Source organism: Homalodisca vitripennis, unplaced genomic scaffold, assembly GCF_021130785.1.
Source record: "Homalodisca vitripennis isolate AUS2020 unplaced genomic scaffold, UT_GWSS_2.1 ScUCBcl_2207;HRSCAF=6729, whole genome shotgun sequence".
NCBI lineage: Eukaryota > Metazoa > Arthropoda > Insecta > Hemiptera > Cicadellidae > Homalodisca > Homalodisca vitripennis.
In genome coordinates, this window is record NW_025778333.1 from 37,831 (window position 1) to 58,269 (window position 20,439).

At 34.2% G+C, this 20,439-nt stretch overlaps 1 protein-coding gene across 1 annotated transcript in view; it reads left to right on the forward strand.

Annotated features, from left to right (window-relative positions):
* Positions 1-1,253: 1,253 nt before the first annotated feature.
* The window catches only part of LOC124371893 (trafficking protein particle complex subunit 10-like), a 78,915-nt gene continuing 59,729 nt past the window's right edge, over positions 1,254-20,439 (forward strand). The window contains 5 exon segments of the mRNA XM_046830261.1: positions 1,254-1,361; positions 2,412-2,541; positions 8,858-9,053; positions 10,213-10,341; positions 15,002-15,128. Coding sequence (XP_046686217.1) covers positions 1,254-1,361; positions 2,412-2,541; positions 8,858-9,053; positions 10,213-10,341; positions 15,002-15,128 — 690 coding nt within the window.

Below are 20,439 nucleotides of genomic sequence, written 5' to 3' on the forward strand. Positions count from 1 at the left end.
TATGGCACCTGTGCTGACATTGTCATTGAAGCTGTTGCTACAGCATGTGCTCTCATTGGTGTTGCTACTCGTCACTGACTGGACTTCTTTCTAGATTTTGAATATATACAAATGAGTTTTAATGATGATGTTCAAGACATAAAATTTGATAAGTTTTGCATAATTTGGATGTTTTGCTGCATTACAGATACAGCCTAAATGGTTAAGTGGATTCCAGGCTTCTGTCGAACTGTTGGCCTGGCTTAATCGTTGTCAAAAACTCTCGACGTAGAGGCGAGGAACGTAAAAATCCAAAACAAAATGACATTGCATCTTTCTTATTACAGTTCCGAATTTACCTATTTTTCAAGACAATGTTCAATGGCTACTTTCCTACAAGTAACCCCTGGAGGTTAGTATTGTAGTATTGAAAGGTCAAAGTCAAGAATATCAATAAAGCTTAAACCTGTGTGCTTAATTTTGAATCATAACCAATTAGCATTAACAGTATAAAGATTGTTCACCATGAACTGTAACATGTTAAAAGTTTAGTATTTATTCATGTGCTGAACTCAATTAGACTGCATACATAAATGGGTCGACTAGTTTTTGGATTTAATCTTTAGTTCTTACCATAGCCAGTGGTTTATGAAGATCACTTAAGTGTATCCAGTTCGCACCATCTGAAAACATTGCTAAACAAAGTCTTGAGATATTTTGGTCTCATTGTAGACTACATGTTACCAAGTTGATGTTTAATACTGGAACTTCCTTCAGAGTACCTACTAAAGGCTCCATTTTTATTTTTTTCTTAAGCCTAATTATGGTTAAACTGGCTTTTCACAGCAAGCTAATAACAATACTCCTAACGTTAAACAAAGTTAGTCCTGTCTTGATGCGGTGTTAGAACATTTAGTTCATAAAATTAACCATAATTAACTCTCCAAAAACAGAAAAATACACCATAAATTTTGTTTTTAAAACAAAAACCCTCTCCCCAACACCTCGCATTGTTTCCAAGCACTCATGGTGCTTCTAATCCTCAATTAATTCGCTCTGTGCCGGTCGCACAATCTAGATCGTTGACAAATACGCGGCGCCTCAACTTACAACACACACATTCTGTCATTGTAATTAACTATAAATAAATATATGGAAAATTATTTTAACTAAATATTGGTTCAATTAATTGATTGTACGAGACCTAGAGGAGGGGCACAAGACGGACACCCAGCTGGGTGTCCGGGTTTGTTTGTTGCGCAGCTAACTGTTGAATGACATTGTCTGGCTCGTCCGTCACTGCGACTCTTGCCACTGTGAGCGTGTTTATCCAACTCCGAACTGTACATCCTGAATGCCCACCACCACTTCACAAGGCTCTGGTACATCAAATACATCTAAACTTGAATCGTCCGCAATCACAACTAATATACTAGATCGATTTCACTGTCACGAAGTGTACACACACAACCCGCCATTGTTCCGCTCAAACTAATATAACTAGGCAAAATAATTTAATAACGTCTACCTTTAGCATAAAGTTTAAGTAAATGTCTCCTGATAGCAAACAACCCGTAAGTAGTACAAAATATTGCGACTTCGAGAGAAGCACTTTATACGCTTAGCAGGTAAAAGCAGCATGGCGTGCCGATCTGTGCGTTTAAGCAGCAGTGGCTATTGTGGTGGTGTGTGGTGGCCGTTTGCCTGATTCATGCCTTGCGAGCGGGATAGGTTGATCCAGGTTAATAATTGAAGGTCTTTTCCTATACATGATTAATACCTGAACTTTGGTATCCCCAAATATAAATATTTTTTATTATTTTCAGTGTGATTTATCTCAATGATTTGCTTTAATATCATGGACCCCACAAGTAAATATAATAATCAGTGAGTAGAAGAGAGGCAATGCCTTATTTGTAGTTCACACCCACTCAGTCTTTGTCTGTTTATTATATGTAGGAGGCTACTGAGTTTGACCGCAAGTAAGTGGCACACATTCGTAAACGAGTTGTACACAACATCATTAAGAACTAATGGTTAGCCGTAGCAACCACTTCTATAAATAATTTCATAGTTAAGATGACTGATATAACTATAAAAGTATGACTCATTACTAGTGAAGACACAATATAAAGAAATCCAATTTTAAATGCCCAAGTTTGCATTTGCGTAGCTATCAGTCCAGAGCTAACTTGATGAGTAGGCAAGGGTCTGGTAATGCATCCTTAAGTGTTGCTAAGTGTTGGCCCCGATTTTTTCTGATATTTCAGCTTCGCCACTGGCCATTTCTAGTGTAATAAAGTCCAATATGTTAACGTCAGACGACAGTAGACAATTGTGGTGGAACTTAGAGACCTAATATGTAACAACTATGTCTCTTTCTCTCCATTTAGTTGCAAAAAAATCAACTATATCATGTTTTGGGTGTGTAGGCAGATAGCCCAGCCGAGCGTGTTCAGCCATTCCTTGCAGAAATTGTATCAACGAGTTTTGCGTATAACTCGAGTGGACAGTCCAAGGCGGGCCGCAGTGGCCAGCTGGTGTTCCTGTGTTGTGGTGTAGGTGCTCTACACCTGTGGCGAAGGAGTTCACAACGATACCATCAGTGGAGGCCCTACTCTCTCTAACACTGCCGACACTGTTGGGCGTACGCCAGGGATAAGGTGAGTGGCAGATTGCTCAATTTTGTGTCAACTTTTCCCTAGGTTCGCGTATACTCGAGGTCATATGGAGTAACCTTCAGATTATACTTACTCTGTTTATCTGTAATTTTTCTTATTGCCAACATAGTTACCAAGTAAGATTTGGTCACTTCTTGACACTTAGAAATTGGAACTGCTAATGGGCGAAAGTTTTACCATTTTCAGTGCCAATGTAGAATAGAGTTTCACAGCCAACTTCAACCTTCTTGTTTAATTGACAATTATCTGTGTAGGGGGAGAGGCAGAATTGAATTTATGTTGTCATAAATTGACTTTGCTAGATGCTCGGTATAGGACTATTTGTCACTGTTTTACTTCAAAACAAACATACTGTACGCCAACTAAAAGACTTCCTCCCAGTTTACGACATAATGAGTTTAATTCTTTAAGTTTGTTTATTGACAATGTAAAGCCATTAAAGACATTGAAGAACTTGCAAAATAAAGAACTTCACAAACAAAAACTCGCAGGAATTTAAGCAAGAATATCAACCTTTCACCTATAAAAGAATACAAATAATACAGCTTACCTAACCCGTCTACTTCCCACCCCTTGTAAGAAAAAGAAACTGGATAATCACTAACACCACCAAAAGATGTGGCAGTAAACACAACATTGGATTTACGACCTCAATTTTCAAGAAAATGCTTACAGATAGGTGTCACTCCAACTTGAATTAAGCTTAATGCAAGATAATTATCGCCATGGAGTTACCAGAATCCAACAAATAAATTATTAGGTCGCGGGCGTGGTAGCGCAGTCCTAGTGATGTGGGGCCCTGAGTCATCGCCCCCCAATCCTTTGAAAGCACAAACTCACACATACAAATACAAATGACAATTATTTTCCCTCGCCTTAGCGGTGTTGGATAATGCTTGGTTGACTGATGATATAAATTCACAAATATTTTAACCTACACTGTCTACAGTTTTAAATACATATACAGACAAACGTGTCTTTTAATGAGTTCCTGCTGTGGCACAGGCTTATTAAGTGTTCAGAAGATTTTTGGGAGAATTCCTGTACCACTTATTGAGCAACAATACTGATTATGTTTTTATCCCCATAAATGAACCTGTATGAATCTCACTCAACCAAAGCTGGATTTAAGTGGTCCACATTGAGCTTACACTACTTGCTTTATGTTAGCAAGCTAACCACATAATTTTTCTATTTGACTCTAGTAAAGAGTAACGACATTACAACATGTCACATGCAAAAAAAAAGGTTTGCTGCTAAAATCAGGAATCACCTTAATTCTAAGAACCCTTTGTCTGTGGAAAATGTGGAAGTACCGATGCAAACAACCCCAATGACTGGTGGAGGAGTCCACTTAATATTTTATATAACAGAAAGTTCTACATAAATAAAATAAAAATCAGTTCTTTTGATATTAACACGAACAGTTATCACACAGCTTGCTGGCAATAAACCCTGTGACATAAAAACAAAACGAGCCCAATTAAGCCTACATGCTTTACAACTCCAAGATATGTTGGCTGATTCGCAAATGTTTGCTGACATGAACATAAGGCTGGTTTTGAGAACCATCAATTAAAGAAATTCACTCAATTCGAAGATTGCTTTCCAGGTGTAAACTCAATCCTAAAAAAAGAGATTGTAGCATTACCTGATGGTAGTAAAAAAGGTGCAAATTAAAGTTGACCCTCTTTGCTGATAGCCAGGGGTAAAGGTTGCCATAGATTTGTAGGGGAGGTGCTGTAAGGTCTGATCTATATGGACGGACTTGTTAAATCTGGACCCAATTTTGAAACAAATCTACAATCAAGCTTCAATATCACTCAAGATTACCTGACAACCGAACCTTTGATTCTGCAGGCAGGAAACAAAATGATATTGTAAATGTAAACGCCCAGAACCCAATTACAAAAAAATGGAACATATGGCACAAATCTCTCAGTGAATCCAGACATGTATACTTAGAAACAATAACCTCCTTCCGCTTTGATCTGCTTCCTGATGATTCGCTGCACCTATGACATAGCCTCAGGTTAATATAATATAAAAGAGCTTGTAACCAGAATGAAAATTGTCACTCTTCTTGACCTAGGCTTATTTGAAAGAGACACTTTCACCACGTCATGGTCTGCAAACCTTAACTTTTAAAGGAAAAAAGAAGATTAGCATATATGATTAATAGATTGTCTATAACAAAAATCAAGCACTAATGTGATCACCAACAAAGTAACTCTAATTACTCTTCACCCCTTCAAGTTTTCAAGAGGAATCGTACATCCGAATCAAGAAATCAAGAATCAAGATCTTTATTAACCATTAAATAAATTTTTTACAAAATTACAAAAGGCTTCGTCAGAGTAAGTCTAAAGATTTTCCTAAACCTATATTATTACTAGAACAATGTTAACCAATTTTTAAAAAAAGGTAAACTAAAGATATAAAATTTTACAAGACATATACTCTTCAATTGTATAACACATTACACTTAAAGAGCCACCTTTAGATACAACTTTGTAAAAAACTCATTATTGGCAACAAATCTAATTGGAAACAGGTAACGTTATTAAAGATATCTCAACTGTTGGTATTGGTAACTTTTCATTGTTTTACTTAATCTATAATATTTTGGTGCAACCAGGTCTTGTTTGTTTCTTGTTTGATAATTATGCAACTAAACTGTGGAGTATTAAAATTATTTATATTTACTTTAACAAATAATTAAATTACTATAAATATACAAGTTGGTAATGTCATGATTTTATATTTAAAAAACTTGCTCTGCAGGATTCTCGATTCAGATAACGCCAGCAATACCCCTTACTGCCTTCATTGCCATGTAAAGTGATTTTTTGGCAGCACTAGAATATACCCCCCAGAGGCGTACAACCGTAACTTAAATGGCTTGTGAAAGAAGGAAACCAAAAAAGGCCATCAATAAAACATCCTGGCTCCACGAAACAATACTTAAATTTCCCTTAGTAAGAATAATAACACTCTTGACAATTTCTTACAAAGAGCCATCGACATGCTTCATCCCAGCAGATAGTGGTTCCTGTCTAGGAAATACAAGTAGTTTAACCGATTCTAAAAAAAAGTTGTCATTAATTGTGTCTTAAATTAATTTTCAATGAAAAAATAATACCCTCAGTCTTACATCGTTTTTAAAACCAGATTAATGGCAGAATAACCATAATTTCGCTAGGTTTCAACATGAATTGGTGGAGTTGAGAATTAACTTGTAAACATTAACATCAGAGCATATCAATGTTGTGTCATCACATAAAGCACCTTGATTTGAAGTACATTATAACTAAAATTCATTTAAACACTAAGAATAAAAAGGTCCAAGGACTGAGCCTTGAGGAACACCCCTGTACTTACATTTAACACATCAGAAGACATTATTTACACATACAAAATGTTTTTTCTATAGCTAAGGTAACTTTCAAGTAGTAGCAATTCCTTATTCCTAATTACTGTAAAAAATACTAACTTTTTTCACAAACACTGAATGTGACACTAAATCATATGCTTTGCTCAAATCAATTAAAAGCTACACAGCAGTAAGCAAGTTTTTTTTACAAAGCCCTTGAGAATATGTCAATAACATACTCAAGCTGGCCCAAATATTAGTGGAGTGATGAGGTCTAAAAACCAAACTGAAGGGATATACAAATTGTAATACAAAATAATCATACAGGTTTGCTTCAAAATGCCAGGATTCAATTACTTTTACTTAATATGGGGACAATTGCAAATTGGACAAAGTTCTCAGGTTAATTCTGTCCCCTTTCTTAGAAATAGGTGTCACCCGTGCAAATTTTAAACAGTGAGAGGAAAAACTACCTCAAGAACATTGCGGTATTAACAATATAAGTAAGTGGAAACTAATATTACAACATAATATACCTTTGAATTACAATAATTGGATAAACCTAATACATCCTCACTTCGAGAGTTTGCTCACCTTGTTAACTAACATCTTTAACCCTAAACCCTGTTTTTAATAGCAAAACACACCTTTAGCACCTTAATATTTTGTTATAATTTTTGTGTATGGTACAATATTACACATGGTGTCAGGTTTTTTTTAAATGCTCTTTATCATAAAAGTAATGAAATTTCAAAATAAATTTTTCTTTATAGTTGTTACTTTACCTTAAACTGGATTTTCATTTTGTTTCCGTGGAAATGTCGCTGTCTAAAGTGATTTTAAATTTTTGTAATTAATTATAAAAACATCTAAATGTTACATATTTTCTGATGCACAATTCCTTTTAAAACTTTAAAAGAAAAGAAGCTTGTTATGATGAAAAACAAAATTTAAGTGAATTTCTTTCTTAAACTTTGCGTTTTACTAAGAATTTTGTCATTTTGTTTATGGTTACAATATTAGGTTTATTACACATGAATTTTATAATGTTTTAAAAATACTCTTTATCATGAAAATTTTGAAATTTCAAAATAAAGTTTTTATTATAGTAGTTACTTTACCTCAAACTGGATTTTCATTTTGTTTTCCCATAGAAATGTCGCTGTCTAAAGCGATTTTTAATTTTTTAAATTAATTATATAAATATCTGAATGTTACATAGTTTTCTGATACTTAATTTATTTAATTTTTAAAAAGAATTAAAAGAGCTTTTTATGATAAAAAATAAATTTTAGATGAATTGTTTTTTGAAAACTCGGCATTTTTGTCCAAAATCCCTTGGACACTTTGCATTGTCACACAAAAAGTAAACTCTGCCCTTTTTTTAACATGGATTTTTTTCACCTCTGGCACTAAAGGGGTTAATTTAACTCCATAGATTGACTTAGTAACAGACTTGTGGTTACGTTATAACAATCCAAGATTTTAATCCTAAGTCCATTTGAGGGAAATATTGTTATGGCAACGATAATTTTAGCATTTAAAATTACCAAACCGTTATACTGCAGTGACTTTTTTGTAACTGAACACTAACCAAAGTTGATATCCAACTAAAAGGTATACTGGAGTGATATGAATTTGTTGTGAATTTTATTCATCCCCTTGGCAGAGTTCTCAGTATTTGTTTACTGATCATGTAATATATTGCTATTTATTACAAAAAATTATAAATTTCACAAATATTAAATGAGAAAAAACTATTACCTTTTTTTTGAATCTCATTGTTTGGGATTGTATTAAAGAGACTTTCAGAAAAAATTCAGATAAATATTAAAAAGAAAGAAAATTGTTTGAAAACCCTTTTTTTTACCTTGCAATTTCTTTCTGGTTAAAGTCAGGGACAAATATAATAGATCGGCGTTTGATGTTGTCATTAATGTAATGTAACTGATATTGTAATTAGTAACATTTAAATCATATTGGATGTACTATGTACTATGGATGTAATTAATCAATAACATGTTCTGCAGCTTGTTGCTAATTTGCAAATAAATTATACAGTGCACAAAAAGGTTGTAAATAAGTATTAGAATTTAGGACTAATGCAGTGATTATTCCTTTACTTTTTACTATAAAATCAAATTGATTAATATTTTATTATTCAAATAAAAAAAACTTTATTTATTTAGCATACTCACAAATATACTAGAGTAGTGTACTACAAGTCAAATATGGCTTACAGTAAATTTGAGAACAATACAAATACAAATAATTTGTTTTTGTTGTAAAGCTTCAGCAGCATTCATGAAGTCTAATAAATGCAGCAATTAATCATGCTTTGCCACATGTCAACAAATTTAAATCTAGTTTAAATAATACAATTTTCATAAACGTTAATTTAATTAGATTATTAAATGTAAAGGTGACAGAATTTTATCAACTAGATATTGAAAAGTTGTTTCACCAGATATCATTGATATGTGTTTAAATGTAATGTAACTTTAAAAAAAAATAGCTTAGGGTGTGCTCTTTCATATCTTCTTATTAAAAATCTATAATTGTGTGTTTTATAATTTTATTTAGTAGAGGAATTTAATTTCCAAACATCAGTGTCAACATCAACAGTGTATAATAGGTCTACACTTAATTCCAAAATGTTTATTAGTTTGAGGTACTTCAAGAAAGTATGTCTGTTCCATCCGAACTCTGCCTCAATAAATAAATAAATTTACATTGAATTAATTTAATTTAATTTAAATACTTTGTTATGATTTCCGTTTTTGTGTTTGCTGTGTCGTGATCTCATTAGTTGTGACTGTTGTAGAACCTCCATGGACGTGTAGACTGGGGGACGGGTTCACGATAGACAGTGTGGAGGTGAGAGTGCTGGAGACAGAAGACTCGGTGGAAGCGGTTGTGTCTCTCACTAGCCTGCTGCCTGCGGATGTCACCTGTGGTTACCTGCAGATAGCTGTCGAGCCGGTAGCCAAGGAGGGAAACACTGACAAGTTCATTTCTCGGTAATTAAACTTAATAGTGAATTAGAAAGCAGCAAGAAAAAAATTTATATCAATGGAAATTACTAATAAGGCTATGTACCACCATTATTTGTTATTGAGATTTAAAGTAGGCCTTTAGGTTAATGATTTATAGATCTCTGTCAAATTACATGCTTACTGATAGTCTAAGTGTACCGCCATCTATAGTGCTATACTAGGTGATATCAGTCTACGCCTACCGCCATCTATAGTGATATACAAGGTGGTATCAGAAAATTCCCGGAAGAGGTTTACTAATTTTTATCTTATTGACTGTTATCCCCTTCGAAATAAGCACCATTTGAGTTGATACAACAAACCCAGCATTTTTTCCATGATTGGGGAGTGTCAAAAAAACAGCTTTTCCGGATAGCCGTCGAGAACTTCGTGCGTTTTTTTCGTCTTCAAAACTGTTACCCTCCCATATGCATTTCCATTTTTGGAAAGAGAGAAAAGCCACAAGGAGCTAAATCTGGCGAATAAGCAGGATGTAAAACATCCATGTTGTTTTTGGCCAAAAACTGTGTTGTTTTCATGGAAGCATGAGCTGAAGGGTTGTCGTGATGCAATAGCCATTTTTTTGTCTTTCCACAAATCAGCCCCTTTACGACGCACATTTTCCCTCAAACACCTCAAAACGCCATAATAATAATCAGAGTTCATTGTAACACCAGGTGGCATGTACGCACGATGGACAATACCTTTAATGTCAAAAACAACCACAAGTATTGTTTTTGTTGCACTTCACACTTGTCTAGCTTTTTTCGATCTTGGTGATTGTGAACTTTTCCGTACTGATGACTGCTGTTTTGTTTCTGGATCATAACCATAAACCAACTTTCATCACCGTTATGATCCTAGATATGAATGTGGGGTCACTTTCAGATATCTCTTTGAGTTCACACCACACATCAACACGTCGCTGTTTTCGTTGCTGTCAAAGGCAGATGCACCAATTTTTCCAACAATTTCATCTGTTTTGCTTGTGGAAAGCTGTCCTGAATGATGATCATCTTTAATTGAAGTTCTGCCAGCCTTGAAACCAGAGTACCACTCAAAAACCTCTAAACATTTTTAAATTTAAGTTTATTGAAATCATTAGTTTTGCAGGTCTACTTCTTATGAATTTTTTTGTTTTTAGGGTAGATTTTGAAGAGCTGAAGATGACATCTTTGAAGGCTCCTCTGGTCGAAAGGTTTGATTATAAACAAGACCGGAGCCTCGCTCAGGCTAATGTTGCCAGCAAATTCCACAAGACGGTATGTTTAAGGTGAGTTCATATCATTATGCTGTATTCTATCATTGTTTGTGTCATCTTTGTAAGCCTTTTCTTTAAGATTTTATAACTCGATATAAACCATTTGTATAAAATATATGTTTCAATGGTGATGTATCGGTGTTGTGTCTTAAACTTACTGAATCTTCATTTTTATTATTTATTGATATCAATTTTTGTTTTTGAATTCTTAATTCTAAATTCATTCACAATGATATAATGTATCATTAAGATATCATGAGTTGACGTCCATCTAGTTTGTCTGTCTGAAGCCAAAATTCATTTTGGAAAGTAGATTTTGAAAGTTTGAAAGAGCTGATTACTTAAAACACATGTAACTCATTCTCAAATTGAGTAACCAATCAGCTGATTAAATGTTGTTTTGTAGTGTATTTTAATTTAAGTAAATAATATAAACTTTTGTTTGTATAAAAAGGCAAAGTTTGTAGCTAATTACTATATTATTAACCCTCTGAGTGCCACAGCGTCGCCAATTTTGACGTTTCGTATTTCAATAATATTTTATATAGTACAAGATTATTTTGGCACAATAACCAGACAGCTGTATTCAATAGGTTCCAAACTATCAATAAATACGAGTTTTTATGTTGTTTCTCTAATATTTTATCTGTGAAACTTTATGTTGTTTGAGTATTTATCAAGAAGCCACTATTTTTGGACAAGTTTTCCTTATCGGGGACAAAATAAATTACAGTATTAAAAACAACTGACTTTTTATTTAACCTATTTTGGAATTTACAAGTTATTACGACAATCAATGAAATCAAAAACTCTAAGAACAACATTTCATTATTAGAAAATGTCAGGTCATTCGTGTGTCTATTTGGAGATGAGAAGTATGACTAATCAAGTATTTTTCGATTCATTATAGAAGAAGGAAGTATAATGAAGTTTATTTTGATCTCTGATAAGGAAAACTCGTCCAAAAATAGTGGGCTGTGATAATACCGAAGTACCTGTGCCATGATTCTGTCTTCCAGTCACGCAACGTAGCGGACAAGTACTGTGTTGCGTAACGGCCTTTCTTGTTGTTTTATGTGCCTATAACCAAGCATTTGAGTAAATACAAAATAAAATAGTAACTTATACAGTATTTTACTGTATTTCTTTACAAAAGTAATGTAGTGATTTGAGTTGTGTTCAAGCGAAAAATGTTAATTTTCAGTGTATATATTATTAGGATTATTATTTAGTAAATGTAAACTTGTATGTAAATATGTTAGCAAGTATTTATTTCTACGTTTACTAATCATATTTATTTGAGTTATATTGATGTTTTAATAGATTTATTGGGAAAACTACATCATTACTAAGTAATTTTCTAAACTCTGACAAATGAAGTACAGATTATAAAATGTCAGTACCGGGCAGCATTTTGTTAATTCATATAATGCCATGTTTTTAAAATTCTAGAATAAGATATTACACATGGGTTTCATTTAGAATTATATGGCCTTTATCATGGTATAAAAGAAAAAAATCTTAAAAATACTGTATACACTCAAATTAGGTCGAAACCTAACTTTTTATACAAAAGTAAAAAAGTTTTTGTGTAAATACTGAAATTTTTATAAATACAATTTTATTTGTAACGATATGTATCATATTCTGCATTTAATAAGAAAAAAAAACAACAACAAAATGATGGAAATCTGTTTGGTAGTTATTTTACAACAGTTTTTTTTCCCAAAAGCTTACAAAATATGCGAAAAACAGCGTGGCATTTTAGGCATATGCCTTCGGAAAATACCCGTGGCACTCAAAGGGTTAACATTTTTGTCCATGTTGTGGTGGTCAATATTCGTTTAACCCTATTAGTGCCGGAACATAATAAAAGAGGTTTGTTAGAAAAATGTCGGAGATTTTACTCAAGGTACTGCTAAAAAATGCCAAGCCTATTCAGCGATTGTGTATCATTTTACTAAAAAATCCACAAAATCAAAATTGTTTTAGATAGGTTCTTAATCTTTCTTTACTTTCTTTTCAGATTAATTGTGTGATTAAAACATATAAAACATGCATATACTGCTAATTTATTATATAAAAAAAAACACAAATGGTACTTATAAAAGAAGTTTTTGAACATTTTTCTAATTTTGTGTACAAAATAGCACTTAAAAAATATTTCCACAAAACAACTGACCATTTTGTGGAAATTCCTCAAAAGTAATGAAAGTAGAGAGAAGGGAAGGAAATAACAAAGAAGTGTTAGTTGAAGGAAGAAGACTTGAAAAGGTGAAGGAATTCTGTTATTTAGGAAGTATCATAACAGATAGGGGCACAATAAGAGAAGATATAGGAAACAGAATACGGAAGAGTGGAAAGTTTTTCAATATGGTGAAGAAGATTGTGTGGAGTTGGAACATTGGGAAAGAATCAAAAGTATTGATGTATAAATCTTATTTCCAACCAATTTTATTATATGGAGCAGAGACGTGGACGTGGACTAAAAATGATTTAAGCAGATTGCAAGCAGCAGAAATGAGATTTTTAAGGGGGATAGAGAAGACTACAAGAAGAGATAGAATAAGGAACGAAATAACCAGAGAAAGATTGAAGGTAGTTTTCACAGCAAGAGACAATGGAAAGAAGAAGAATACAGTGGATGGGGCATGTGAAGAGGATGGGAGATAATAGAATGCCTAGAATAGCACTGGAGAAGGAGGAAAGAGGAAGAAGACCAAGAAGAAGACCGAGAGGAAGATGGGAGGACCAAGTGTGGAAAGACATGGAGAAAAGGGGACTACAGAAAATACAGGTGGAGGAAGTGGAGACCTGGAATGACAAACAAAAGTGGAGGAGGCTGTGTACGACGACCCGTGATAACGGAAACGTCGGATGATGATGATGATGATATATATATATATATATATTTTTTTTCAAATGAGAAAAAGCACTTTGAAAAATTATTCCACTATAAAAATATAATATCAACTGAAAGAGAAAATTAAACTAAATACAAACATAAAATGTTTTGATTAATATTTTAAAAACTGTAAAATTATGTGAATGTTGAGTTTAGCTCTCTTCCTCTTACGTGGAGCATCTGAAATCCTGAAATCAATCTTGTTTGTCTGAAGAGATCCAAAAATAGTCAGTGATTTTAGTCATAGCTGCGCTATATGTAAAAGTTATGTTGTTTTTTTTAGAAAGTTACATGTTTACTTTTTAGTGTTGTACACTAAGTTTTAATCTAAAAATTTAATTATTCTTACAAAATTGCTATAACTATTGTTTTCTTGTAATTTAGTTCATTCTGATTGTTTATATACAAAAAAAATGTATAATATCTAAATAAATTATTGGGGTAGAATCTTTAACGTGAATGTCCGTATACACGGATATGGGCATTCTTTGAAAGTTTTCACAATGCTTTAATATCCAGTTTAGAGGAGCGTCGGAGTATAGTATTAAATTAATTGATTAATTAATACTGAATATATTTTAATTACTTTTATACAACAAATACAATAAGGCTAGAGTTTAAAATAATTTATTTCATCGCTTTCCTTGTTGTTTGTTGGTTCAATGAAAGTAATTATTACTTAAAGAAAACCCAAAAGTGAACTGTTGCAATTTTTGTCTATTTCTCTATGAGTATTGCATAAAATACTTTGTTGCATCATCATTTATCCATGAAACCACATTTTGAGATCATTTCCTGTGCACCTTTCAGGTAATCTTGTGGTTCTCATAACAATATTCAATTTGAAAATGTATAAACAATTGCTGTTGTGAGAAGATACATAATTTTTTTACTTATCGCTTATTTATGTACTTGCCCTAAGTTGAAATTCAGTGCCAGTTTGACTACATTGTTTAGGTTTACTGTAGATTAATTAGTTTTTTTTAAAATTAGTTTTAATCACAGTTTAAAGGCTGTCCACAACTGTCTTCGCCATTAAAAGAACATTATCTGTCAGCACAGAGGAGGCAGCTTTAACAGCCTACCATGCCCTTTTTGAGAGCCTCATATACTATGGAGTTTCGGTATGGGGTGGAACCTCTGCACATAACTTACAACGAGTTCTAATTTTACAGAAGAGAACCATCCGAACCATAAAAGGAATGAAAATACAAGATAGTTGCCGGCCAGTCTTTAAACATCTGAAGTTGTTAACCGTTGTAAATATATATATCTTCCAGTCTACAACACTAGCTTGTCTCCTGGGAATAAATAAGCGACATCAGGATGTTCACACACACTGCACCAGACATGGAACTGACTTCAACCTGCCGGTCCATCGCTTGAAGCTCTTTGAATCAAAACCTTCTTACGCAGGTGCAAAATTCTACAATGCCTTACCCGCATCCTTGAGGGTCTTGGAGCTGGAAGTTTTTAGGAGGAAATTGAAATCTTGGCTGGCAGATAGACCCTTCTACAGTGTCAATGAATTTTTAACCTGGAGAGAGAGACTATGGCAATTGGCAAGCAAATAGACTTTTCTATATATAATGTAGCCTACATGACGCCTGTTTCTATCTTGATGATAGCAAATAAAGATTTCTGTTTCTGTTTGTTTCTGTTTCTGTTTAATAAGCTGTAATTAACTGTACAAGAATAAATATAGAGAATGTTGACTTAAATATAAAATAGGAGTGCGCCAACTGACAAATGTGCGTTTACCAACAGGCGACAGGACAGCCAATTGCGGCCAACTAAAGTGGTTACAATTGCCCGAGCAGACTACACAAACTCTCTGAGAACAGCAAACGTGGTGCTCAGGCCGGGCAAGAACACAGTTACCCTTAGAGCTAAGGTGGGTCATTTATCTAGATTTCTACAGGGGTCACAATAAACATTAGTTATTTATGTACACATCTTACAATTCATCATTATTGACATTGTATTTTAATCTAATAACAGGTTTTGTGTATGAATATTTCACTGTTTTTTGACGGACAGGTGACCTGAAAAGACCAGGCTGTAAATATGATGGTGTTCAAAAAAATGTTCGTTTATTAGTTTTTATGGGAACCGAATTGAAAGGCAATAAGTCTATTTTTTATTAAAACATATATTTTGGTAATAAAAATAATTCTTTTACCATGTGAAAATTTTAATACATATTTTGTTATTACCCAGTTTTTATGAACAAAATTGAAAAATAATTTTACCACTAAAAACGTTTGATATATTTTGTAAACTTATTCTTCGTAATCATATTAAATTTGAAAACATTACAGTCATAAACTGTTTTATTCTGAGTTATCAAAAAAAAGAATGTAGTGGCAATATTGCGTAGTAAAATATATATTTTCACTACCAAGTTCTTCACTTTACACCGAAACCCTCTTACATCATCCATAGAAAATAAGTTTTGAACTGGGGTAACAAACTTATTCGAAGAGTCAATGTCTTATTAAATAATCATCGGCTATAATTTATTCTTGGATATTATATACCACATTAGTCTTGGATGTCACCTTGGCAGTTGGATGTCACCTTGGCAGTAACAAGTAAGTGGGGAGTGAGCTCCGGATGCTCGTGAACGAGTTTATCTCCTGGTTTTAAGTGTAATTTAAGTGTATAAAACAATTTTTTAGAGGAACTTTTTTATATAAATTACTAGTTCTGTATTTTATGTAATTATCTGTAGCAAGCTATTATATTTCATCATCAGAAACAAAGATTTTTACATTTTTCGTATTATTTTTTCATTAATTTCTAGAAGAGAAATAAGAATAAGAATACGTTTATTGTCATAGAGCTTACACGAGCATCGACACAAGTCATGTATCTATATATATAAAAATGAATGTTTGTATGTTTGTCCTTTATGGAATCGTGAACTATTAGACCGATCATGATGAAAATTTGTACGTATATGTATTTTTCCACGGAGAAGGTTTATAAGCTATGCCCATCCCTTTCCCGATTCAGGATTCCGCCCCACTGGTTACAGAAATACCCATAAGAAATGCATTGCAGCAAACATATGTTAACGTCTTTTCAAATTTTTAATCAGCTGTTCTTTGTAAACATATATTACACTTATAGTTTTAAAGCATAGAGTAAGCTTAAGAGAAACGACAAATTTTGTTTAAACTGTTTTTGCAATCACTGTTAAACATAGACTTTACTATCCAGATAATACAATTCAAATTTGACGTAAAAATTCACCTTTAACTGCAATATTTATTTAATATAAACCATGCTCATGCTTGATCAGAAGAGTAATGCAGATATCATAATTACTATCTTACGTTGGCTACAAATATAAAGAATGTTATAAAATCAACCTTAGTTGTTTTTTTTGACAGAAGTATGGTTCTCAAAACTCCGTGTGTACATATTCTCTCGATCGAGACAACAAAGCAAGCTCAATCGTGGCATCGGAGATATAACTAATTTAATCTAAAATTTATTATAGTAAAAAAAAAAATTTACTAAGTAATATAAGGACTTCGGTTCTTAAGATTTGCGTGCGAAGCCGTGGGTAACAGCTAGATAGAGGCAGGAATATGGTACATACCTTCATAATACGCCCAAGAGGCTCACGATGGAACGACTATCAATTATCTCAGCAATGTTTAGAATGTGATAGAAAAAGAATAAGTGAATATAGTGTACTGTTTTCAACGGGAAATTGCGTGCGAAGCCGCGGGCAACTTTTGCAAAAAATTATTGAAATGCGCAGCAAAGCGCGCCGGGCCCGCTAGTAAAATATAAAAATTAGCATAAGTCCAGACAAGGAAAATTTGGTACCCAAATGTAGCGCGCACGCACACTACTATTTTAATATAGTAATTTTTAGATGGTATTTTAGTAATTACACAGTGTGTAAATTAACTGGACTAACCCAAGTCCCTTTAACCGCGTGATGTGAGGTGACTGGCCGTGCTGAGGAAATGCAAGGGTCAGCACTCGTCAGCACGGGTCGGCAGTCGAGTTGAGGGCTCGGAGGTAGGCGGAGGGATTGGCAATGTAGAGTGTGTGAAGTAAGTTTATTTTGGTGGAGTGAGATGCGAACACACCGGTACACATATAGTAGTTTGGGTGCGCCTACGAGTGTTTTAGTGCATTTTGAATATAGATTGGACTCAAACAAAGGAGAAACGTGAGTAATTATTTCAAGACCCTTCTCAACCACTATTCTAAATTTCCCTACGAGCTAGGGTGGTGGCAGCAAAACGCTATCCCTTTTATTAACCATGAGCCTCTCTGGCTAATATCGGAGGGCTTACAGTGGTGACCAGCGGTGGGATACGATAATTAAACCAGCAAATTATTTCAAAATGATTTCAAAACTTTAAAAGAACTCTAAAAGAAATAAAGAAGTGTACCACGTGGTTGAGAAAAATTATTAGAACATTTCAGTTTACACTCCATTATCCAAATAACTACTATTCTAAATTCATTTACAAATTAATTGCAATGTTATATTTCTAAATTTCGAGTAAATTCAACTTATATGAACGAAGATGGACTTGGATTAGTTCTGTGTGCTTATTACACCGTGTGCAACGCCATTACACTATGAAGCGGAAGTTGGACGCCATCATCATACGTCATCATAGAACATAGAAAGGAACAAGGAGGGCATACGTCACCGGACATCCAGTGATCCAGACCGGAACTACCAACTGCCGACCACTGTCTACGCAGATGTTGTCATCTCCGTCAACGCAGTCACGATCATCCACAGCCTTCGAGATGGCAGCCCTGTCACTATTTGGTGAGCAGTGGGAACTTTGTTAAATTAAATTAAATTAAATCATTGGCGAAACCTAAGATTAGACTACGTATTATTAGTAAATAGTTGGTTAAATAATATGGTTCAAAATGCTTTGGAAATAAATGGTGAATGCAGCATTGAGGCCAGGCTTTAAGCATTAAACTTCTTTATTGACAAACAGATTCAGAATTATTTAAATAAGAGAAATTAAAAGGATAACATCCTAGTATTTTATTTTGCCAAAGCCTCCATGTCAGGTCGTCACCTCCAGGGCATTCAGTCCATCATGTTTTCAGCGTAAATATAAGCAGAATAACGTGTTGATTAAAATCATTTGCTTGGAAATAGGGATATGCCAATGATTCTATATTAGCTTACTGTTCAATTTGATTGATAATTCATTAATATCTGTATACAAAAAGAAACCCGTAGAAATTTTAATATAAGTGTAAAAGAGTATAATAGCAATAATTGTTGGAAGTAACTTGTTGCTGACTTATAAAAAGGGTAAATTTCGAATTATACTGAAAACAAAGTGATATCAGTTAATGTGATTAACTATTAGAGTATATAAGTAATAGCACATAGTATATCATATAACAAATACGATTATTTAATATTATTGCAGCTGTATTGAGTCACATTACAGTATTGATATACTTGTATATCGAGGCATTGTTAGACTATTGATCCATTGATAACTCAATACTACCGATTAGTGATTGGTATCATTTGGAAATCGAAAAACTTTATTGTTTGATTGATCCATTATCGAAAATTGAAAAAAAAAAAAGGGGAAAAGTTATTTTACTGAAAAATAGGGAAACTAGTTATTCACATTGTTGCTGTCAATGTCTTTTAGGGATTTCATTTAGAGCGTTTAAGTTTAACTATTGAATATCACTGATAACCTAGAGAATTGTATAGCTACTGTATTCCAAAGAGGAAAACCAAATTTTTTTAAATTATTAACGATGGGCACTGTACACCTAGAAGGGAAGACCGTTGAGGTCCAAGACGCCTTTGATGCCATATCGAATAAAGTGAGGTCGCTTCAAGTAACACTAGATGAAACGTTAGCCAACGCTTCTACCTCCGCGGTGAACAAAACTGAAACATCTCCGTACCCGATGGACATGACCCTTGCAGACAGCAAGCCGTCATTTGAGCTTGTCTCAAGTATAGCCCATTACGATGGAGAGAAAGCAGATCTAGTCGCCCCCTTCTTTGACAACATCGAAGGAATTGGAGAGCTCAGCAATTGGAGTGAAGCTCAAAAACTTCAAGTTTTAAAACTTAAACTAACAGGCAGTGCTCTACAGTTTGCAAAGTCAGACGAAAAATGTAAAAACTCAACAACTTTAGAAGAAATAAAAGCTGCTTTTATGGAAAGATTCGGCGATAGCCTACCAGATCATTACTACTTCGAGCAATTGGCTAGCATACGACAAAACAGAGGAGAAACTATTGAGCAGTTCTCTGACCGAGTAAAAAGGGTCAGTGATAAAACTCTAAGAGTTACAAACAACGCTGAAGCAAACCAAATTCTGAGAGAAGAGGCCGATAGAAGAGCCATGGATGCCTTTGTAAGAGGATTAAATGGTGAAATAGGACGGCAGACCAGGATCAAGTTCCCTAAAACATTCAGAGAAGCTGTAACCACGGCGATAGCTCTAAACAACTTAGAGAAAAGACCATCCGAATTTGAGGAGAAGACAAGGCGAGTTTTTGGAACGATCACCGATACTACGTGTTACACTTGTGGGAAACCAGGCCATAAAGCCAGAGAATGCCAATCCAGGCGAGTAGATATTGTATGTTTATACATGTAAGAAGAAAGGTCACAAAGAGAGGGATTGTAGAAGTAAAAGTGAAACAACTACCTATTATTGTGAAAATTGCCGAAAACCTGGACACACAGCAAGCAATTGTTGGGGTATGAGAAATACAGCATTAGGAAGAGGCGCGGCTAGAGGAGGAACCTTCAGGAGCAGAGGGTATCAGCATGGAGGACGTGGATCAGCTTCGAACACGTTAAACCACAACGAGGGACCCAGGCACGCCGCTGGGAACCTCAGAAATCATTAAATCTGAACCACACGGGACTCAGACAGGCGAAGTTGAATTTCAAAGCTGTTGCCACCTTGACACAAGAAAATGTGAGTGAATTAATTGTACAAGGGTGCATAGGAGGAGTGAACGGTCTCATTGTAATCGATACAGGAGCACAAGTATCACTGATCGATAGGACAATGGCTCAGAACAAGCTAACTCCAACTGAAATCCAAATACGAGGTATCACTGGTGCTGTTATGAACGTTTACGGCACTGTAACAGAGACCTTGCAACTGGAGTTACTTGATTTAAAATGTGACTTCGTAGCAACAGATCT